Genomic DNA, 24345 nt, shown 5'->3' on the forward strand with positions numbered 1-24345 from the left:
TAAGAACCTTATTAAGATCTTATTAAGCCCAGGGCCTGAACCATGCCACTGAGTTCAGTGGGCTGCTTGCCCACTAACAGGGGACGAAGGAAGAAGAGTGAAAATAAGCTAGGTAAAGTTCACTGAGCAATATTAAAAGTGCTGGAGCCTTTTACAAAACAATAATTGAAATATTCAAATTTAAGGTTGAGTATTTGGCTGAATACAGTTCAAATCACTGTATCTGTATTAAAGGCTTGAAAGTTCAGTATTCTGTTTCTTGTTCTACTTTACCCCATCATCATATTCAACTGCCTCCCTTGCTCACAGCTGGTTCTGTGCAGAAATGCTTCAAAATTGTCTTTATCTTTCTTACTTATCAGTTTGTTCAGACTCAAAGAGACCATTTCTGGATACATAATTACTTCCACAGCTACATATTCTGTCAATTATGAAACAGCATGACCATGTTTCCTGCTTGAAGGAGATCAGCATCTTTCAGTAATTGACGGAATGGACAGATTTCTTTTTTTTCTTAATTTAAATAGGTAAACTCTCAATGATTAAACACTAGTAAAATCTCAAAACTATTTTAAAAATATTTAAGGGAAATTAAACTCACAAGATATCATCATCAGTTTAACCCAGTGAAAATCCAGTGAGGTTCCACCACTATTAATAACTGGTCAGGATGTGGGTCATTATTTGTGCAAATTAAACAGTTCCCAGCATTTCTACTTTGTTTAGATCCAGATTCAACTGTCAACAAGGATTTTTTTTCAGATTACTTCAGTCTGTCTTTTTTTTAATGGATGCCATTCCACAGTCCTTTTCCAAGCAAAACTTTAACTGGTAAAATTTAAGCCATTACCCTGACTCCTAAGGGGAAGGTGTGCTCTTATTTAATATTATTTTCTCTTTTGGCAAATTTTCAGATATGATTTCTTATAATTTTGATGTTCTGCAGTGAACAGATTGTGTGGTGCATGCACGTGTGTCCTTGTGCACATTTGTGCATACGTTTAGCTTTGTAAATGTTTTGTGACAAGGAGATTTTTCCTTGTTACAGCAAAGAGCATCAGCTGAACTTAGTTGCAAAAGCAAGTGTGATGCCTTTATCACTTGCTTAGCAGGAAATAGACTACAGAGTGAATCAATTAGTGTTCTTTAAAACAGCTCCAAATTATTTCCATATGAAAATTTAGCTCCTCAGATGTAAGGATGCTGAGTAGCATTCACATTGGGCAGAGAGTTTGTCCAAGGGTTGTGCATGCTTTTATTTCCCACAGAAGTCTTGATCATACCACGTTATAGTGGATTTCTATTTGTTCATGGACCTTGTGCAGATCTACTGCAATTGTGGCCACTTAATCCCTGGCATTTTCAGTGACCATAGTATCTTCCTGGATTAAGAGAGATCACAGTGCTGCTGCTGTCTCAGTAGAGGGAGTTACAAAGTTCAGTGGCAGGCACTGAATCAGATCTTTGAATAGGTGAAAGGGGGTGATTTATGAGCTCTCACAAGACCACAAAATATTAAGCTCTTTGAATTTATCATGCAAAATCATCAGCCCATGTGTCACAGTGTTTTCAGACCCTCATGTTAGTTTTCTCCACATTGTATGGCAAACATGTTGCAAAGGGATGCTGTGCCTTGAACACCAATTGACAAGCAGGGCAACTTGGCCTGATGTGGCAGACAGATGCAGTTTCTGCCTCCAAACTCCCGCCCAGTTCTGCTGCATACCTCAGCTGCTTGTCAATCAGCTCCTGAATTGTGCAGTTTGCAGGAGAACATTTCAGGATAAATTTACCATTGTCAGATCGCTCTAATGTGCTGTGCTTTATGAGGCTGCAGCTCAGGAATTATTGACAAGAAGTTCAGACATTTTTGTAGCAGTGCTGAGACAAGCAATGAGAAGTGATAATTTAGGCACATACTGGTCAGGAAGCCCCTGTATGACCTCAGCTGGGTAATCTCTTACTTGCATCCACAGTCATTGCAAACTGGATTTTTTTTCCTAAAAACACTGCCTCCAGAATAAGAATCACATATTAGTGCTCTGTCCTTGTCAAGGGCTTAATAGGAAAAACAAGGACTTTCAAAATGTAACCCTGTTACATACAAGACTGGTGAGAACTTGCAAATGGAAGTCACACACTTGCCTTGAGACTTCAGCATACAGTGTTCCCACAAGGCTTTCACTGAGCTCTTATTCAACAAAGTTGTCTGTAGCTGTGGATCTCTGGTTTAGTCACTTGAAGGTTGTGTTACTGGAGACATCTATTTTAATAAATCTAAATGCTATCTCTAACAAACCTGATGGATTTTCTGGGGAATAGTGATACTGCTTGCTTTAAGCTATTTTTTGCATCTGACTTGGATTGTATGAACTGCCTACTTTGTTGATAATATAAAGAATTTAAGCTCCTCACTTTGGTCCTCTGAACTACAACTGAATTAGATGATAAGAATAGCCTAAAGCAGATGGTGTGAGTTCTCTCCTTCCCACCTTAAAGAAATCATTTCCAGAAATATTAGCTTTAAAGACATGGTGTCATCCCTTAAAATCACTTAAAAATGTGGCTTCAGGGTAGTGAGATTGCTAGGTAGAAGCTAAAACTCCTGTGACTTCTCTACTTGCTGTGTACATTTGGAAGCACAAGTGCACCTCAAATACGTTCATATCCTCTTTGTGGCTTTCTTCTGGAAATCAGGAAAGTGGCAAACACGACGACTAACAATCCCAGGATACTTAGGCCCACTGCGATGGGAGCCACTTTGCTGTTTTTATCAGGAAAACATTCTTCTTCTGAAAGTAAAAGCAGGTCAGGAAATATGTTACAGAACAATGTACTCCTGGACTATACATCTGCATTCCAGAAAAGATAAAAAGTTGGCAAATACAAGGCAGAATTTCTCAAAACCTTAGTTTTTTGGTTTCTTTTTTCGTTTCCTCTTTCTCCTTCCTGAGCTTTACTTACTACACTTTTATCTGTAGTGAACCTTGCCTAAAAAAAACAACACTCACCCCATTCAAAACAGCTACATGCTTCACTGGAGAATGACTCTGCTCTTTCATGTCTGCAGTAATTGTTTTACCACCAAGACCAGTACATACACATGTAGGAGTAGGAGGCTTTCTTTCTGCTAGCAGATGTGGAGCATCCCACTACAAAGTGTAAGTCTGAAAATAAAGAGCAAGGCATATACTTCATGGACAAAAACTGTTCCTTTTTACCATCTAATGGCTTCTGCCCAGTAAGAAGAGTCAGACCAGAGAAGGGAGCCCAGCACATCGCTGGTGCAGCAAGGATCCTAGTTAAGTCAGTATTTCCTAAGAAAAATCAAATTCTAATTGTTCTCTGTGTTTAATTCAGGATATTTGTGGATAACTGTGGCTGAGAACATCCAGAGATGCCAGGAGCCTTGGACTTAGTCCAGGGGGTTGCTTTAGTAGTACCATTGTAATCTTATTGCACAAATGATAATATCAGAAAAAGTTTTCATAGAATGTTTATGATTCTTTTTTTTACACAAATAATATTTTTTAAGAACCATCCAAAGATATACTCACTCTAAACATACCTGTTAGCTACAGAGGGGGAAAATACTGACTGTCTCAACCAGTCCCTACCCAAATGAATATTCAAGTTATCTTCTAATTAAATGGAAACTCATTACTTAAAAATCAACTTCCAGCCTGGGGTAAATTGTCAGCTTTCTTATGGAGAGACTGCAACATCTGCATCACCAATATAAACAGAATATTTATGGAGTGACAATGGTAGAATCAGTCTCAAATTCACAATACAGCAAGTGTAGCCTTGGGAGTGAAATCAAGGTCTGGGAAAGATCACTAATGTGTTATCCCAGAACAGGATCAGTCCTCCATCTTCCATCTGATCTATAGGAAGGGTCCTTCCTTGGGCTCCAGGGAAACCCAGATCTCTAGCATGATGCTTTGAGTGGCACCTGAGTAGAAAACTATGCCTTTTGCAGGGTAGCTTGATCAGCTGAACCCCACAGTATATCCCAGCATAGCGATGAATCCAGTTTACAACCATAGAGATTAATCCAGTTTATGAGGGAGATCAAACACCCTCTGCCTCTTTCACTCCCTGTGACTATTCCAAAGTAGATTTCAACAACACTTTAAGACAAAACCCTCTATTGTTATTGTCTAATTCTGATGACTATACTGGCACAGATCATAGCTTTTAGCTTGCTTTTTGCCAGTGGGAATCTTCATGCTGATGGTGGGCAGTTAGCCCAGGGAGCATGTGGAGTGTATGACATCACGTCACAGCTCCAGAACCTCCACATGGCTCTGCCCAAAATCTGATCCTCTTCCCATTTGATCCAGCTGATGATTTTACGTGATGCAATGTCCCAAAGCCAAAAGCACCAGCATTCTACTAGATGCTGCTTTTTAAAAGCTTTGTCTGGTTAATGTAACTTGCTGTTAAGGAAGTGAGCTGAAAAGTATCTGTATTTTAAAAAATTGCAAAAGCAGGACATGTTTGAATTGGCCATTTTGCCTTGACAAAACCTTGGACTATGAACTCTAGGAACCGTTTCTGACATACAGAAGTGCAGTTCAGTGGACGCTTTTACAGCTTTACAGACTCAAACAAATAACACTGCTGCAGTCTGTACAAAATTGTAAAGAACTTAAAACCGATGATCACTGGTGTTTTCTTTTTCTTCCCCTTTTAAATATAAGCAAATCAGGAGCAACAGAAGTGAAACTAGCAGTCTTGAGATATGTAAAGGGAGGAGGCTAGTGAAAAGTCATTCCTTTACTGGGGATTTTGTCTTTCCAAATCTGCATAAACAACAGAGGTACGTAACAGTCTCATAACCATTTTATGGCCACTAGGGAATTATTTCAGAGGTGGAAGCTGCTTTCTCAGCCTGTTGGTTAAGAGCAAAACTAATTTAATTTTGTATATGGTACTGATTAGGTGAGATTAGCCTGACCCTGGGATGGGGAAGGAGGAGCAAAAGAGAGTCTTTCAAAGCTCTGTCCCTGCTAGAGGTGAGGCCCTACCAAAAGCCATAAATGAACTCACTCATGGGAATGTGGGGACCAGACAGGATCTCATGATTTGTTTCAGATCAGTGTTATCCCTTGAAAAAGACCTTGATGAAAATGAGAGCATGAATTGTATTCTCAGTGTGGCTTTTAAAGAAAAGCATGCAAAAAAAGGAAAAAAAGTCTCAAAAAGCCCCATATGTTGTTTCCCATTATATTCCTTTCAGAGTAAAAAAGGCAGCCAAAATGGTGACTTAACAAAAGAAAGAATCAGTCAAACAGAGCCAAACTGAGCCAAAAGTCAGATCTAAAGTAAAAAGGAGACTATAGGGGCAATATTTTTTAATGATGCAGAAAGTCAAATGTCAGAAGGGAATGTTTTATTAGTGCATCTGAAGGGCTGGAGAGCTGATGAGCTTGTCTGTCCACCTGAATTCTTGTATGGAAATGCCCTAAAGGGAAGGCACAGAAATGAGAAGATGCACAGTTTGAAAGCGACCGCAGGGTCCCGTCTAGTCCATCTCTCTGCTTTTGGTAGGATCTTTCATGCATCTCATTAAAAGTACGGCAGTAGACCGTGAGAGTATCCATAATGTGGGGCATGGGAGTTTCCTGGTGCACCCAGCAGCCTTGGACCCACAGCCTGGTCAGGTCCTGGCTGCATCGCTGGACAAGAAACAAGGATGACATCTCATTTCCCTGTGGAAAGAACCCCAGGTGTGAGTGTAGGGAAGAAGTTGTTATGAGTCCCAGTACATTCTCCCAGTGTAAGCAATCCAGAGATTAGGGAAGTCAGTACTGGTCCGTCTTCGTCTTTTACTAAGCTACATGGTTGCCTCTTTGTGGTGCTGCTCAAGAAGGGACAAATTGCAGAGATGAGCGTTACACTCTTTCTGAAACTGTGAGCATGCCAATCATGCTCCTCCTCAGAAGAACATTTCATCATGTCTAGACACAGCTGCTCTGAAAGTATGATCCTGCATTCACAAATATTCCTTATGAATTGGCAGTTTTGCTGCTGCAGCTGTGGGACTTCATGAGTGTCAAGAACCTTGCAAAATAGATAAAATCTGACTATATTGAGAACAGTGTCCTTGAACTGATCTGTATATATTAGAGGTTTGGGCATTGCAATTGTAGTGAACACACCCCTGCTTGCTCAGGGAGAAAATGCATGAAGAATAAAATTGTGGTTGTAGAGCTGAACGAGAAGGTGAAACAGAAGTTACTTAATGCAGGAGGAGAAGATACTTTTCCATCTTCCATAGTTACTAGCACTGTGTTGAAAATGATTCAGAAAAGGGTGAGAAAACAGTATCAGGCAGGTTTCACTATTTAAAACCTATTACAAAGTTGTAATTGCACTATAGGTATTAACAGGATCACCATGTGTGTAGGGTTATAACCTAGCAGATTATATCTATGAGGCTACCAGAGTGCTGACATGTAAATCCCAGAAGGGTGGAAAAGGTGTCCTCCTTACCTTTTCCAAACTGGTTACCAACAATATCAAACGCCTGCAGCTGCATATTAACAAAGAGTAGCTGGAAGTTCTTCTCCAAATTGAAGGTTTGCTTGCTGGCACACTTAAAGGAATTCCCCAGCTTTGTTGTAAACATCTTCTCTTGTATAGCTCCATAGTAAAGCATACCTGGAGGCCATAAAGACAGATAAAATGAGAACCCACACCAACTATTGGAACCCACATCTTTCTGAGATAAAATGGAGGATCCATGGTGCTTTGGTAGAGCAGCAGTCACAGATGTGACTAAAGCATGGACCCTTCCCCCCTAAAGTATCAGTTACATTTCTTCCATGTTTAAATGAGTCCAATTCAGCTGAGCTTGGGTCTGAAAAGGTGGCTAAAATTCCAGATGCTTTTTCAAATCATATTTTAACAACTTGAGTCTGCAAGAAGGGGTTAGGATTCTCACAGGAACAGACATCTGTCTTAGGTCTCCAGCACAGCTATTTCCAGACAAAACAGAGATACCATCTCTCTCTATATATATCATGTATAGCATGGGAATACCTAGTCTGTATTGCTTTATGCATTAAATATGTTTTTAAACGTATTCCCATGTCACAGTACTTTATGGAAATACCGCTCAAATTAAATGCATGAAAAGATCTCTAACCTAGGCATATCCTTTATGCATATCCTCCTTTATAAGCAGATATACCAGTTTAAAGCAAAATCATCCACATTACCAACTCTGCATCACTGTATCTCAAGCAAAACTGCTGGCATAACAGCATGCAGCATACTTCTTGGTCCCCTTCAGTCAAAATCAGTACACCAGTGTGTACTGATACAGATAGTTCAGTGATTTTTATCCCTGAAAAGATATGGGTTTCCTCAGCGCAAAACGCTGGCGGTGTTCAAGATCAGATTGGACGAAGCCTTGGGTGAGATGGTTTAGTGTGAGATGTCCCTGCCCATGGCAGGGGGGTTGGAACTGTATGATCTTAAGGTCCTTTCCAACCCTAACTATTCTATGATTCTAAAAGGACTGCTGGTGGTCTGTGAAATGGCAGCATCTGGCAGAGAGGCAGTAACAAGCAGGCAGGGATAGCAGTGGTTCTTGCCAGCACCACTGGGAGGACTCAAAGTATATTTGAAGATTTTAAAACTTATGATTAAGTGGATTAGTTTGTATTTGCTGCAGTTTGCACTTAGCGATGCACAGGAAAACTGATCATTTAGACTGAGAACATCCCTAGGAGGCATGTCATCTGGATCAGCTTTGCTTTTACTTTAATTGCTGTAGATTAGAATAGGCTCCACTTGAGTTAATAGAAATACTCATCAGTGAGAAGAAAACTAGGCACTGAGCTTCCAAAAGCTCAGTGCTATTAGGACACACCTGCTCAAGCTCCTGATTTGCCTTTTTTCTTTCAGGGACAAAAGTCAATCCAAATACTTATGAGTAACAAATGGAGAAGTGACATAACATAGTTGTTAACCTGTCACAGATTTGAAATATTTGGAAGAACTTGTGCAAAATTAATGTCAGATAAAATTTGAAGTGATGGCTTAGAATTTTTCTCTCTGACCTAAACAATGTTCTCTTAGCAGTTCTTGGTATGTCACATCTGGAGCAGCTCCTGACTGTTCAAATGATGAGAAGCAGGGTTGTATCAGAAAAAAGAAAGAAAGAGAAGAGCACAGACAAGGTCTAAGACTTCAGGATGAAGAATCTCACCCTGGGTCCAGTTCTCATTTCTACAAAATCAAGACAAGCCTCCTCTTGATACTGGTGTATTTGAAATCTGGATCCAGCTCTGCATTTCTGTTATCCAGATACTGTATTCATTTAGTACGCTTATTAGATTGGAAAGATGCATCCAGCCAAACTGGAGTCACAGCATTTTTGTGGTTTTGAGGGCTGTTTTATATATTAAATTTAGGTTTCAAGTAATCTCTATTCAGAGAGAGGTGGGGCAGGGACAGTTTTGAGGACAAAAGGAAAATTGAACAATTCTGATAACACTGCATCCTAGTTCCTTCTCTTGCATTTTCATACCATAAGATTTAGATGAATGACATGTTGAAAGCCTGATAAAAAACGTAATTTGCAAAAATCCAGTGTTTTAAAGATATAAAAGCCTATCTCACACCCAGAAGAGTTTAATATGAAATTAAGACAATGCAAAAATCACTAACCTTCAGAAGATGACTGTAACCTGGTCTCAATTTTACTGACATAGTAGCTTGGAGCTTGCTGCAAAAGAAGGTGTATCTTTATTCACAATACGTCCTCATATTTGTGGGGGAAAAAAAAAAAAATGCAGTTCACCACACCAAAATGGTCACAAAGTGTTTCCCAAAGAAACACATTTTTAAGCTCCACCTTTAGGACCCAAAACCCAACATGCCTGGATGTATTGTTTTTTTGTTTCCAGGTAACTCCATCTAAAAGCTAAGAAGCTGGTGTCATGCATCCACTTCAGCTACATCACCACCTCTGCCCAGTTCAGTGAAACTGAACCATACAGGTGTAGTTTACACAGACTACTAAAGCTAGATATTTGTGTGACGCTTGTGGCAACCAAAAGTAAGAGGGAGTTAAACAAATAGTATACATTGCACAAATTAACAGGCATGTTATAAGGACATTTTATTTTTATTTGCCTGTTCTGCTTTACTGAGAGTCACTACAGTGGTCTCCTGAGCGATCCTGCACTGAATGAATCCATGCTGACCCGCAGTCTGACTGCTTGCAGGATTTAAGCCTGCACCTTCAGAAGGACTTGGGACTCCCAGTGCTGCAGAGCACTTTATGCATAGATGCCCTTTGCATGAGCAAACTGCAGAAAGCAAAAGAGCTTCTGTGTTCTCAGTAATACTCCTACTTAAAGGAATAAAAAGGTGAGGTTAAATATTACCCCTTTTTTGGTGGCAGCTCTAAGTTCTGTTTGGCCACAGTTAGTAACTTGGCTTGGGGAAAACACCTGCTCCTACTTCATGTCTTGTGGGCTGGTTACAAAACTTCCTTTTTTCAAGTTCTTTGCAAAAGGCAGCTGCAGTGGTGAGTACTGAGCCAGCCTCCCACCTCCTGCTACCCTGCACCAGCACCCCAGCCCTGTGGCCTGATCCAGCTCCTCTTTCACCTATGAAAATCAGAAGTGCCACCATGGGAGCACTCCTGGTTCAAAGCAGTTAGAGAGGCTGCGGAGGCCAAACACATAAAAACCAGCAGCAAAATGATTTCATATTAACTTGACTTTCAAAGAAGTTTGAGGCGAGCCCTGCTTTTCTCTTGAGGCTTATCTTTAAGTGAAGGGCGGATTGTCTAATTCTGTGCCAACAACCACCTTTTTCAGGGCAACACAGGTCAAGTATCTCCTAAAGGTTCATGTCACTCTCCTTAGCTCTGCTGCAAGCTGGGGCTTTCATGGGTACTTGAATCATCGGACTTTTTCTAAGGATCCTTGTAACGCAGAAAATGCTCACCTTGTTGCAGGAAGCATACATTTAAAGCAAACACTTACAGTCTGAACTGAGCCTTTGTTTTAAAACAGCTCCTGGATTTTTTACCTTACTTTTCCTTTGTAGCTTTTAGAAAACACTCTGCCATAAACTAAAATCAAGACGATTGTTAATTGAAGTCTTTTCTCAAGCATTAATGACTCAGGAGTGGTACAATTTGCTGTTGTCTCTTGGACTTTCTGTGGAAAAGACTAATTAAGTGCTTGTACTTAATTGTGATTAATTTGGGCTTGGAACCAGGCTGTAACATTGACATTTTGGCTTGATTAATTGAAGGACACAGATCAGCACTGATGGCCAAATTACAGCTCTGAACCCCTATGGAGCTCCAGAACATGGCCTTAATGCGTCACAGAATCACAGAATCCCAAGGGTTGGAAGGGACCTCAAAAGATCATCTAGTCCAACCCCCCTGCAAGAGCAGGGCAACCTAGAGTACATCACACAGGAACTTGTCCAGGCAGGCCTTGAATATCTCCAATGTAGGAGACTCCACAACCCCCCTGGGCAACCTGTTCCAGTGCTCTGTCACTCTCACGGTAAAGAAACTTTTCCTGATGTTCACATGGAACCTCCTATGCTCCAGTTTACACCCATTGCCCCTTGTCCTATCACTGGACATCACTGAAAAAAACCTAGCTCCATCATCCTGACACTCACCCTTTACATATCTGTAAACATTGATGAGGTCACCCCTCAGTCTCCTCTTCTCCAAGCTAAAGAGTCCCAGCTCCCTCAGCCTCTCCTCATAAGGGAGATGTTCCATTCCCTTAATCATCTTTGTAGCTCTGCGCTGGACTCTTTCAAGCAATTCCCTGTCCTTCTTGAACTGAGGGGCCCAGAACTGGACACAATATTCCAGACGCGGCCTCACCAAGGCAGAGTAGAGGGGGAGGAGAACCTCTCTTGACCTACTAAGCACACCCTTTCTAATGCACCCTAGGATGCCATTGGCCTTCTTGGCCACAAGGGCATATTGCTGGCTCATGGTCATCCTCCTATCCACCAGGACCCCCAGGTCCCTTTCCCCTTGACTACTGTCCAGCAGGTCAGCCCCCAACCTGTACTGGTACATGGGGTTGTTCTTCCCCAGATGCAAGACTCTACACTTGCCCTTGTTGAATTTCATCAAGTTTCTACCCGCCCAACTCTCCAGCCTGTCCAGGTCTCACTGAATTTGCCATCCTCCAAACCTCAGGTACCTCTCCTGTTTCCCACGGCTTACCAAAGATGATGGAGAGTGGCTCAGCAATGACCTCCGCCAGCTCCCTCAGCACCCGCGGGTGTATTCCATCCAGACCCATCGATTTATAGATGTCCAGATTGCTTAACTGATCCCTAACCCAATCCTCATCTACCAAAGCGAACTCCTCCTTTATCCTGACTCCTTCTGGAGCTATAGGAATCTGGGTCCCCTGGGGAGAGTCTGCAGGAGTAAACACAGAGGCATAGAAGGCATTCAGCACCTCTGCCTTCTTTATATCCTCTGTCTCCAGGGCACCCACCTCGTTCAGCAGTGGGCCTATATTGCCTCTTGTGTTAGTTTTATCCACTATGTATTTGAAGAAGCCCTTTCTATGGTCCTTAACCCGACTCGCAAGATTAAGTTCCAAAGAGGTCTTAGCTCTCCTAATTGCCTCCCTACATTCTCTAACAACTGTCCTATATTCCTCCCAAGTGGCCAGCCCCTCCTTCCACAATCCATAGATCCTCTTTTTCCGCATGAGTTTGCCCAGCAGTTCCTTGTTTAACCATGCTGGTCTCCTGGCTCCCCTATTTGACTTCCTACCCATTGGGATACTCTGATCCTGAGCTTGGAAGAAGTGGTCCTTGAATGCTGACCAACTATCTTGAGCCCCTTTACCACCTAGTACCCTTTCCCGCAAGACTTCCCTTAGCAATTAATTGAAGAGGCCAAAGTTGGCCCTTCGGAAATCCAGAACTGTGGCCTTGCTAGGTATTCTATTCCTCCCACACAGGATCCTAAACTCCACCATCCAGGAGTGGCATTGATCCTAAACTCCACCATCCAGGCTGCCATTGACCATCACCGCTTCAACCAGACCCTCCTTGTTGGTGAGTACTAGATCTAGCAGCGCTCCTCTCCTAGTTGGTTTGTCCACCATTTGCATTAAGAAGTTATCAGCAATGCACTGGAGGAACCTCCTAGACTGTGAATGATTGGCTGTGCAAGTCTTCCAGCAAATATCGGGGTAGTTAAAATCCCCCATGAGGACCAAGGCATGTAGTTGTGAGGCTGCTTTCAATTGCCTGTAGAAAGCCTCATCAACTCCTTCGTCGTGATCAGGAGGTCTACAATAGACCCCCACAGCTGTATCACCCGTACCAGCCTGTCCCTTAATTCGTACTCACAGACTTCCCACTTGCTCCTCATCTGCCCCTGGACAGAACTCAATACATTCTAGTCTCTCTCTCACATAAAGAGCAACTCCACCACCTCGCTTTGCTGACCTATCTTTCCTAAAAAGGACACAGTCATCCATGACCACATTCCAGTCATGTGAGCTGTCCCACCATGTCTCTGTAATTGCCACCAGATCATAACCTTTAGACCGCACACAGACTTCCAACTCCTCCTGTTTATTCCCCATGCTGCGTGCATTGGTGTACAGGTATTTCAGGGAGCGAGCTGAGCACGCTACTGGCACCCTTGGGAGGCAGGAGGCCTTCTGGTCTTCATTAATACTAGAACAATGCCCCACTGGTTCAAACCCAGCTACACCCCCCTAGCACTTTGAATCTAACCTAGAGCTCTGTGAGTGAGCTCTGCTAACTCTTGCCCTGGTACCCTTTTTCCCCTGAGGAGCAGGATCTAAACAACTACCCTTTCCCTCAAATGAAACAATAGATTGAGAGTCCTCCCTAGTCCGCCATCCTTCAAGCCCTAGCATGTTTCTCTTGGGCTCGTCCCTAACAGGCCCAGTTATCTCTCCTTCCCCCTTCCTACCTAGTTTAAAGCTCTGTCAATGAGCCCTGCTAACTCCTGCCTCAAAAACCTTTTCCCCCTCTGGGACTGGTGTATCCCACCTGCCACCAGCAAACCAGGTGTCTCATATAGCAGCCCATGACTGAAAAACCCAAAACCCTGCCTTTGGCACCAGTCACGCAGCCATACATTAATCTGCAGACTCTTCCTATTTATCTCTTTACCCTTGCTTGTAACAGGCATGGAGGCAAACACCACCTGCACTCCAGACCCTCTAACCAGCTGTCCCAGGGCCCTGAAGTCTCTCTTCATCACCCTTGCCCTCCTTGTAATAATGTCATCACTGCCAACCTGAAAAACCAGCAGCGGATAGTAGTCAGAGGGCTGCACCAGATCAGAGCTTCCTTTTAACATCTCTAATCTGAGCCCCAGGTAGGCAGCAGACTTCCCTGTGGGATGGATCTGGTCGACAAATGGGCCCTTCTGTTCCCCTCAGAAGGGAGTCACCCACCACAATTACTCTTCTTTTCTTCTTGGTTGAGGAAGTTCTAAGGCATGGGGGTGAGTGACAAGCCCTAGGTGACTCACTAGATGGATCTACCCCTCCATCTCCATTTACCTGGCCCTGTAGTTCCAAGACCTCGTACCTGTTATTCAAAGGCAACTGGGAGGGAGAAAGGGATTGCGAGAGTAATGCATGTAACGTTCATTCAGAGTTTGATGGGATCCAAACCACACTGTATTCCTCCCTGCCCATTAATAACTTTATACATAGTATTAATTTCTGTTGTTAGCTCTGCTGGCATTACCACCCAGCCATATTAGCTTTCAGATAAATAGTACTGCACACTGCCTCCCAGAATGTGTAAACAATGCAAATGTCTGAGGAAGCAAGAGTATGGCTGCACTCAGCCATTTTCTCCTGTGGTTACCACAATAGCACCAGCACTTTTGGTAGCTTATGTTAAAGCCTCATCCACGTATGATGCAGTCCCATTGGGAACATGGTATCAACAGACACAATGTCAAAAACAAAGCTCGTTTTCCTGCCATGTAAGTACGGCCTCTCTCTTGCCCAAGTTTCTCTGTGCACTTATAAGTCTCCTTGGTGTGGTACATTTTAAGGGCACTTACCTACAATTTTGCTGTTGTAGTTCACTTGTTTGGAATTTTCCACTGAGTAATTAGACAAAATTAGTCCCTTTCAGCTGTGGATGGGCTGTGGCTCCTTGACACTTACAACGGCACAGACTGCCCTTTCAATTTAACAACCACAGTTGGCTTTTGGCTATGCAGATGTGATACTTGGCGTTTATGGGAAGCAAACGACTAACCTCACCTGTATTCAAGTGGTCCTTGAGACACCATTTTAGAGGAGCAATTTGATAGTTTGAGTCAGAGTTCCCAGCACACATACCTTAGTCATCTGCAGGGACTACAGTCCCAAACCTGTTCCCTCTGTTTTGCTCCAATTCAAACAGCACTTTCTATCAGAGAATGGCAAGGCACTGTACTTACCCTTCATTGCATGTATGAACCTTTCCAAATTGAAAGTTCAACTAGATGAGACATGATTTAACATTGAAGTTAGCCCTGCTCTGAGCAGGGGGTTGGACTAAGTGGCCTCCAAAAGTATTTTCCAACCTGAATTACTCTGTGGTTCTGTGACTCTAGCCTCTTGGGAAGGACAGGAATAATAGTGCCTTATATACAGGTCAAAACTAGCATAGAGACAGATGAAATGCCTTTCACACAGTGCAAACTGGTTTAAAGGCAGTCTAAACTCCACCTTACCAGTCCTAAACACTCCATCTCTCTAAATGCAACAATTACCTTTACAAAGGTGAAGTTTACAAACCCTCCACTGAAAGTTATGTTCAGCTCAGACTGCACCATTCCACAGCTTCCAAATGTCTGTGTCACATTGGGGTTGACAGTCATGTACTCCATCTGCTTCTGTGGAGAGAAGAGACATTGCAGGGCTGCTGATGAAAAGGAGAAGGGAAGATTAATAAGAAAAAGATACTTATAGCTGCATTTTTTTTTCCCCCAGACAGGCTCTGGGGTTGAATGAACAGGCCAGTGGTGGTAGCAGCTTAATTGCTGTCTGCCAGGGTTGTTCCCTGCTCCTGAGCCAGCACTAGTACTTGTCTGACACATCACCAACCTGTTCCAGTGTGTAAGACAGCAGAAACTAATAGTTTTCTGCTCATTCAGTGAACTGATACAATTCAGAGCAGAATTAGGTGAGTACCAGTGGTAATTTAAAGAGGGGGAGAAGTAGGAAATTGTGCCTGAAGGCAGAGGAAAGATCAAGACAGTGGCAGATAAGGGTTTAATTGCCTTTGACATGTGCTGCTCCTTATATCACTCTAGCCTCTTATGTCCTGCATAGTTCATCTCTAGCACCTATCAATCCACACTGTAGTCTGAAAGGAAAGCTCTGCAGCCCTGAATACAGTTTGGCTCCTTCAGTCTCATCTCAAACACACATTACTTTTGTAATAAGCATCTCACCATGGTCTGGTGAGGTTGGGAATCACGCTTTCCTTCTGGCTACTGTCATGAAGAGGGATGAAGAATACTTTTACCAGTATTAGATATGTAAGAAACTTTCAAACCCCAAATATGTAATGGGTTTGGCCCAAGGCATATGAAGTTCAGAGCCTGAGCCTGTAACCCCACATATTGTATTAATGGAGGCTACAAAACTAAAGTCTGACTGACATAATCACACTTTCAGGTTTTATGACATCTTTTGCTGGACTATTCATGCCATTCACCACAGCTAAGAGAAGGTACCAGCTGCCCAGCACCCTGCTCCGGTCCAGCCTGGCAGTTCCTGTGATCCTAAAATCTTCATGTGTCAGTACCAGGGCAACCCATCCCTGGATCCAAGTCTGTGAACTGATAATTTCTTGCTTTCATTGCAACTCACAATGTCAAGCCCTTCACTGAAGTCAACTCAGATTTTAACTAGTCTCCCATTCTAGAAAACACAAATAATAGAAGGCTGATCTACTCTCCCAGTACTGCTACTGCACATACATCAGTGAAAGAAGAAAGCACCCATATGACCCACTGATATCATCATACAAGCCAAAGTGCAGCAACCAAGATTCTGTGGCACAGAAAGGCCTTAGACTGGTAGCAAACCACTTATTTTTATCATACAAGCTACCTCCTGAAAATTGCTTTGAAAAGAATCAATTCCAGCTAATGAAGAAACTTTGTAATTAAGTCATCACAAAGCTCAGCCTTGTGCTTCCACCTCACCTTCTGTGCATTTTGAGCCATCAGCTGCAAACCCATGACTGCTTTGATGCAGGTCCTGTTCCCACTGGAAACGGTGTATATGCCAGTGGGGATGGGAGAAGGCTGAGGTGCAAGAGTGGGTCTTGTTGTCATCATAGTAGATGGGATGGCTGTTCGAGTCCCTGGATGAATGGTTGTTGCATTTGTCATGGCTGGGGCTATTGAACTTTCAGGTAGCGTTGTTTGATTTCCAGATCCTGTGGTGGGCTTTACAGTTTGCATGGTGGCTGCTGTAGTATTTATGGCAATAGCTGTCGTTTGTGTATTTGGTGGTGTATGTTTTATGGTTGTGTTTGTGGCTGATGCTGTTATTTCTGTGCTCACACATGCTCTGTCTTGCTTGGTGGAGGACACAGGGTGTGTGGTTGCATTCTTCACAAGTGTAACCGTTTCCATTGCCTGGGTTGTAGTCTGACCAGCTGCAGTTGTGTTGTCTGCTGATACTGTGGTTACCACCATGGGAGATTTCTGGCTGATCACTTGAGTGGTGGTTGCTGCTGCCTGGTCTGTTGTGTGATGGCCTGGTGCTGTTGTTACCTGGCGCTGGTCTGTTGATTGCACAGTTGTTCTCATGGATGTTGTTTTAAGAGAGCCTGCGCTGTTAAAACGAACTGTGGTACCTTGATGGGATGACGAATGATGACGGGGGTGTGGCTGAGAAGTAGCTGTATGTGGGAAGGATACTGTTTCTGGAGACACCTTGACCCCTAAGGCCACTTCAGCAAAGCAGGAGGAAAATGCTGCAAAGAAACAAATAAGTCAGTAGTCTGAAAGCCTTTATGTTTAACGTTTCTGCTGATACCTACAACATAATTGCATTGAATTTTCTATCAAATGGCCAATATGATTTAATTCTTCATTTGGCTCCAGTCATGATAGGAGAGTAAAAGCAGACATGCTGCAGGACTATCTGTAACTTTTCACCACTCTCCCAATCTTCACACCTCTGAATAAACCCACTGCAGTGAAGCACATTGGCTCCCAGGTCCCTGCATTACTGTTACGGCTGAAGAAGCCAAAAGATGCCAGAGGTGTGAGCAGACCTTGCACAATCCCCAGACAGCACAAGAATTCTCTTGAAGGCAGTAGTATAGCAAGATTTGCTAGAAGCAAATTATTAGGACCTAAGGCAGATGAAGTGTGTGTAACAGGGGAAATGGTGGTGGGTTACTTACCAACAAAGCATGGGGAAACGGGACATTTATGCATGAAGGAAGTGAGGCAGTGTAATGGCCTTACAGCGATTCACAACTGGTCTGGGAAACTGGTCTGGGAGACAAGGAAAGTCCAGATATTTATTTATGGTTTTGCTGTAGCCAGGCCAGCTTGAACCCCGAAGTTCTTCCTCCAGGAGGTATCCAAGAGGATGCTCCAAACAAGGAAAGACTTTTTAGTGATGGGCTTTCAGCAGTGAGAAACACATTTCAGGGTCCAGCATCCAGGGGCATTTGGACCACATCTGGAAATAGTCACAGCACTAAAATTACACTTCCATCTTATACCATTTACAGAAACATGTCCCTTGCAGAGCTGAAAAGAAAGTATCTGGCTCCTAAATAACAAAGTGAAGAAAAATTGGGAAAAGTACATTGAAGAGTAGATGAAGGTCACAACTCTTCTGCTTGAGCCTGTCATTATAAATATGCAAGAAGACCCTGTAAAGACAAGGTCAAGCTAAAAGAAATCACAAATCACTGATTTATATGAATTCGCTGATGTGCATGAAGCTTCAGGTGTAGTTAAATGCTTTTCTAAATTAGCTTGAGGACAGAGCTGAATTCTCTCTTTTTGAGAGAGAAGGGACCTGTGCTGTAACAAACTTGACTGCCAGTGTAGCTGCTATCATCAAAGAAGTGCAACTTGATAACAGTTGAAAAGACACAAAAATAACAGGACAGATTCCCCTGATTGCAAATTTTATCAGAAGGAACCTAAAAATGCCATAATTAATATGATACTTTAGTTCTTTTTCTCACTTTCCTTTAGTCTTTACCACATCTTATGGCAGAGCTGAAATGCAGGTAAATTCTCTCTTTCTCTGTGTGCTGGTGGAAAACCAGAGCAGTTGCCGTATACCAGCCATAGGTAGCCTCAGCTAAATGTGTTACTCCAATAAAAACAAAAAAGAAGTTGCCATTTTCACCTTTTTTTTTTTCCCTGTAAGACTGCACAATAAACTACCTTTAAATTTACACGTCTTAAATAGTCAGTACTTCTTAGCTTTTTACTCAACAGATCGGTTTTGATTACTGACCAGATAACACTTATCTTAGAGACAGGGAGAGAAACATTATTTCACTGACATTTGGATGCTAGCCACAGCTTTTAAATGAAACTTTATACTCCCCAAAAGATCATTTCAACCTAACTAGTTTTCATTACAGAAACATTCAGCCTGATAGGGTCACTGAGGACTAAAGTCAGAAACGTCTTTGGAGTGGCCTATAGCTCATGGTCACCAGGTGACCTGCCAGCTCCTCCAGCCCCCCACAGCTCTCTCAGGCATTTGAAGTTTCTGTCAGGGCACAGTCACACTGCTAAACCTGTTGGCCTGGGTCATCTTCTCAAGAGGCATTCAGCCACACGAGCTCCCAGGGATAGGTAAGAATTGTTGACTGTTCTCTGGTTGCACCTAATGATCTTTGCTCTTCCTGGGTAGCTGTTGGAGGTAGTTGAGTAGCTCTGCTGAGTGAAGGGGCAGGTGGGCCTATGGGATCCCATTCCTACCCTCCTGATAAGGTCTGAAAGGTTTCACCATGGCTCCCTCATCATTGTAGCATTGCATCTCAGGAAGCCTGGAACATCTCAGAGAAGGAGCCACCTGAACAGCTCTTCATACCCAGCCTGTTTCACAGCTCTGCCATTAAAGAACAACAAATACTGGCAGCTCTGCATCCCAGATGCAGTTAATCTCCCCAGTTTGGTTTTGGTTTGCCTTTTTTTTTTATGAAGCCAGTTCAAAACGTCATACACCAAACATTTTGCTCAAGGGATGCATGCTCCCTGGGGTGTGTCTTCCTGGAGCAAGCTGCAATCTCCTCATCACACCTTGGCTTCAAAGTTGTAAGCTACAAATGCCGAGGGCTGTGTTTCTGCCCAGCAAGTCTCTTTGCATGTGATGCTCCAGAATAAGCCCCTCAGAAAAGGATTGGAGATTCACTGTTTCCAGTCTGTGCCTGGAGCCCTCATTTTTGTGCTCTGGTGAAAAATTGTAGTCAATGCCAGCAAAGGAATAACGGTGCTCTGCTCCCAGGCATTCAATGGAAAGTGGAGCACTCAATGCCATGATCTGGCTGTGACATTTCTCAGCCTGCTGTCCTGTAACGGAGTGGATGAAAAAAAATCACTGAGGGCTTTTTCCCCTTCTTCTTTAACCGCACACTCATGCTGCTCAGCCACCCAGCGGGTTTGTTCTGCTTTATGCTGCCCAGAAGGAATGCCCGTGTTTAGCTGGCTGGTTCTGTGTGGACACAAAAACCTGACCCAGCTCCTACAATCACTGAAAACACTCTCACCAGCACAATCTGCTTTGATCTGAGTCCCTGAGGAACTGAAAAAGCCCCAAGATTTCCTGAGAGGTTTCAGTACTGTCACAGTTTCCCTTTAACATGGGAGCCATTTCTTAAGCATCCAACCCATTAGACCTTTATCCTTTAAACTCTGACTATGTGTAATTCCCTACCTGCACAGAAAGGCTTGACTTTGTGGCATTAATAAACCTTTATAAGGAATGACCAAAAATGGATAAGGAGCTGAGGAAACAAACTCTTTCTGCCCTTTCTGGTCAAAAAGGTCCTTGTTGACACTAAGTTATTAGTGTTGCTTCCTTAGTCTGATTCTTGCTCTCCTTTCATGTATATGTTTGGAAGCTACTTCAACAGACTCTGACTGCGGGAAAGCAGAGCCGATAACAGCGTGAGATGCTTATGGTTGAGCCCCTGAGCTTTTTCCCTGTTCACTTCACTGGGAGGGGGACAGAAGTTGTTACTTGTTTGATCCCTGTGTGCCAATGGCAAAGCCCACTGCAGAAATCCAGTGCCCCACCAGTGAGCTCAAACCTTTAGCCATTACACAGATTAAGTCAAACTCTTTCTCAATCTGGCAGATTTTGTACTGCTGCGGGTGCTGAGGGATGACTTCACATGCTGGGTCACATCCTTTGTCAGGCTGGCTCCACAGATTCACAGAGCAGCACTAAGGATTGGAGGGTGACTGTGATGTGGTTTGTCACTGAAATAAGCCCCAGCCTGCCTTTTCCAAGCCTCTACCTCACTCTTGCTTTCCTGATCATGCTGTCCATCTTGCAATGCAGTCAAATTACTCAAGCAGCGCTTCCTTAGTTCTTATTCTGCTTGTCAGTTCTGCTGGTCTGGAAATAATTTTTAATTAAGAAAAGCAAGCCCAAAAAAGTCTGCTTCTAATACTATTTTGAACTCACTCCATCACACGGTCAGAGTTCATCACCACAGACTGCAAGGGAAAATTCACAGGAAAATATCAGCTCAACTATATCAGCTGCAATGAAATCTATTTCTACTTATTTCTTAGCAGTGGGACTTTACTAAAAGCCCTTAGTGCTAGCAACAAAACTATTTAAATTTTTCAGTCTGTTAGGTGCTGTCCTGACTGCAAGGAAACAAAGCCAGCATGGTCTACCTCATTTTCCTCATAGAAATGGTGGAGGATATTACTCACCACAGGTGAAGGCTAGCAAGATGAATTGCCATGTGCTCCTCCCCATGGCCAACAGGTTTGAGAGAGGCTGCTTCTCACTGTGGAGCAAATGGAAAGGAGATCAAGGTTTCCTGGGGACTGGAAAGTTTCACTTGGTGCAGGGAGTGCTCAGTCACATGGCTGGAAAGGAGGTGGGGAGAGAGGGGGAGACCGTGCCTCTCATCTGTAAACTACTGCAGAAGAAAATAAATTTGGTTAGTACAGGAAGTGAAAACAGAAGGGACTGCAGGGCTAGCTGCGGGGAGAACAGGCTCTCACTCTCCAGCTGAGAGCTGGGGCATTCTGCAAGCCACATAAAGCTTCATGCACCTCTCTCTGGTTTCATAACCAGGTGCAGACTGCAGCTGTGCCCCAGTGGAAGGATACAACCTGTAAATCAGTGATTTTCCTGTGTTCTTTTTAAAATGTACTTTCGTTAGGGCCAAATTTGTTCTTCTATATTAAGGCACAGAAGGGAGAGGTGTGATCCTGAGCCAACTCCACAGAGCACCTGCTAAAAGCAAGACAAGGCTGAGCAAAGCCCCAAACGCGCTTTGCCCATCTAGGGACTGTCAGCAGCCTTTGCTGTCTGGTTCAGCCCTGTTCCAGGAGCTAAGCTTGTAGAAGGTGGATCAGCTGTGGTGACTCACCATTAGTCTTGCATCCAAACACACTCCTTGGCAAATAGCAATGCCCCACCTATGACCCATGAAGTGCCCCCTGGAAACCACGCCAAGCTGGGACAGGCGCTGCACAGGCAGGTCCCAGCACGTGTGGCTGTGCACCAGAGATCTGCAGCCGGAGAATGTTACCCCCACTCATGTGTGTGGCTGGATTTCCAGCCCCCGTCTTTGCCATGGGGACTGCTTGGTGTGGGGAACTGCCCTGGGTTCAGCAGTAGCAGTCATTTTTTCTTCTTCTTAGTAGCTGGTGCAGTGCTGTGTTTTTGATTTTCAGCCTGGGAGCAGCGCTGATAACACCGATATTTTTAGTTGTTGCTTAGTCTGTTCCTTGTTTAGTCTGACCAGAGACTTTCTGAATCTCATGCTCTGCCAGGGAGGAGGGGAAGCCGGGAGGAAGCAGAGACAGGACACCTGACCCAAACTAGCCAAACAGGTACTCCATAACACAGCACGTCATGCCCAGGATGTAGAACTGGGGGCAGTTACCCGGAAGGGTTGATCACTGCTCAGTTGGGCTGCGTATTGGTCAGTGGGTGTTGAGCAGTTGTGTTCTCTTCCCTTTTTATTTGTTATTATTGGTGGTGGCAGCAGTGATTTGTGTTATACCTTAGTTACTGGACTGTTCTTAACCCGTGGGAGTTACATTCTTTTGATTCTCCTCCCTATCCCGCCGGGAGTAGGAGGAGGAAGGTGGGAGAGTTGAGAGAGAGGCTGCTTGGCTGGGCTTAAACCACGACAGGAACAGAGCAAGACCCACACATGGGATCTGGTGTGGTCCTAAGTCTTCATTTTCTCATACCAATATTGCACTGCAGTAACATGATACAGCCAATGACTCGAAAACTCAAGTGAACTGAAGTTTGCTCCCAGAAATCTGGGTATTGGATGACATTAGTTCCAATGTATTTTTCTATATTTGCATTATGGTTTTACATTCCCATTTTTACCTGCTTGTCCTTCTACATGATCCACAACATGCATTTGGGTCAACTAGCCTAATAAAATGCTGGTAGCCAAAGGTATGCAGAGATCTTGTAAGTTATCCTACAACTTCCTTGCCTTCTGGCTGCAGCATTAGCATGTGCAGCACTGAACTGTGTGAGCCTTTGCATTCTCCTAATAGTCTCAGGGATTCAGGAACATGACTAAGGGACATGGGTAACAGAAAAAAAACACTGTGCCTTTTGTGACATGTGTGTTGGACAAAGAAAGTTATACTGGACAGATGTGTGGATTTTTTTCAGCCATGATGATGTGCCTTTACTGACACTCCTTTATTTTGAGTAGAAAGCAAGCTCATGTGACTTTACTTCAGACAGAGACACCAACCACAACGTTTTGTACTAGTTATAATTTTTATAAATTTCAAAGTGTGGTTCTACACAGGTCAGAATGGCCTGGTTACAGGAAGTTCATTTGCACATTTTTTTCTTGTAATAAATTCATACATTCTGTCTTGACTGGGAAAAAAGAACAGGTAATTCTGTGCTCTTTCCCTGTCTGATTATCTCATCAGTCACAATATACAAATACATCATTATCAACACCATGAAAAGATGTAAGAAAAAAAAACACTTAGCTGGGGAGAAGAAATCTTAGCAGCTATTTCAGCTCCATCTGCAAGAAGAAATACACAATTTGGCTCTTTTTATTATTATTATTCTTATATATTTCTAATCATATACATATTTGAAGTTGAGTATTTCTGGAAAGGAAGTGCATGGCCTTCCTCATACCCAATCCTGTTTGAAATCTCAAGAGTCTAAGAAAATTACAAGTAATAAAATGGCTTTCCATCACATACACAACCAGAATATAAGACACACACACAGCTTTGTTGTCACTGGCAAGAAAAGCCAGCGTTCACATGTGGTTCGGCCGCAGCCATTTAGGATCAAGACAACGGCCATTGGTCTGATTCTTCACACAGTGGGGTTAGACGGGAGAGGAGGAGAGGGTCAGGCCTCATTATAGTTTAGCGTGGTTTACTAAAAGCAAGACCTGTGTATCATGGCAACTGCCCATCTACCTGTTTGTCATTACAGTACACAAGGAAAGAGTCTACACCCAGCTGAGCAGAGGCAGTTTTGAGGTTGTGAAGTTTTAAAAGTTTCAGAGAAGATGGCAGCAGAGCAGAGGAAGGAAATCCAAATCAAAACCTCAGCCCAGAGGGCAGGTGTCACTAGTCCAACCCAGAGAGAACAGCCAGACAGCAGGCACGAACTCACTGATCGAGCAGCAAGGGTACAATGCGCAATCATGAGTGCTGCTATAGCAGAGAGACACCTTGGACATTTTCTCTTCTACAACTGAAACTTAGTAGCAACCATTACTTTTAAATGACCTGTTCACTCTCTTCTTCGCCAAACACTGAAATGAAATCTATATTTGAAAACTATGACTTTTAGGTCTATTTACCTGAAAATTATGGTGTCAAAGACCTACATACAGAATAAGTATACCTTAATGCACACACTAGTCTTGCTAGACATCACTAAATCATATTCTAGGCTGTACATGAAGAGTCATTCCCTTAATTATCACCTCGTTTGACAGAAATACAGTCATTAAAAGACTACCCCATCTACTAATTAAAAGGAAAGAAAAAAAAATCAAACCCCATTTTGTCTCATCAGCAAAGCCACAGGGTTACTTCTTGTTGGCTGTTCTCAGACT

At 43.2% G+C, this 24345-nt stretch overlaps 1 protein-coding gene across 3 annotated transcripts; it reads right to left on the reverse strand.

The window, feature by feature from the left end:
• Positions 1-874: 874 nt before the first annotated feature.
• LAMP3 (lysosomal associated membrane protein 3) lies at positions 875-21268 on the reverse strand. Of its 3 annotated transcripts, none has more exons than XM_062603126.1 (6): positions 20969-21258; positions 16235-17013; positions 14792-14914; positions 8686-8743; positions 6502-6669; positions 875-2792 (listed from the first exon to the last, which is right to left on the reverse strand). In XM_062603126.1, exons 1-6 carry the CDS (start codon positions 21012-21014, stop codon positions 2653-2655), a joined length of 1314 nt encoding a protein of 437 aa, XP_062459110.1. In that variant the 5' UTR covers positions 21015-21258; the 3' UTR covers positions 875-2652. The 3 variants fall into 3 exon arrangements, with proteins under 3 accessions (XP_062459110.1, XP_062459111.1, XP_062459112.1); XM_062603127.1 differs by lacking the exon at positions 875-2792 and adding an exon at positions 5384-5684 and having other exon boundaries at positions 20969-21268; XM_062603128.1 differs by lacking the exon at positions 875-2792 and adding an exon at positions 5585-5717 and having other exon boundaries at positions 20969-21264.
• Between the last annotated feature and the right edge of the window lie 3077 nt (positions 21269-24345).

The sequence above is a fragment of the Pezoporus occidentalis genome, unplaced genomic scaffold (assembly GCF_034315485.1).
Source record: "Pezoporus occidentalis ecotype Australia unplaced genomic scaffold, CSIRO_AGI_Poc_V1 ctg8, whole genome shotgun sequence".
In the NCBI taxonomy this organism is placed as follows: Eukaryota; Metazoa; Chordata; class Aves; order Psittaciformes; family Psittacidae; genus Pezoporus; species Pezoporus occidentalis.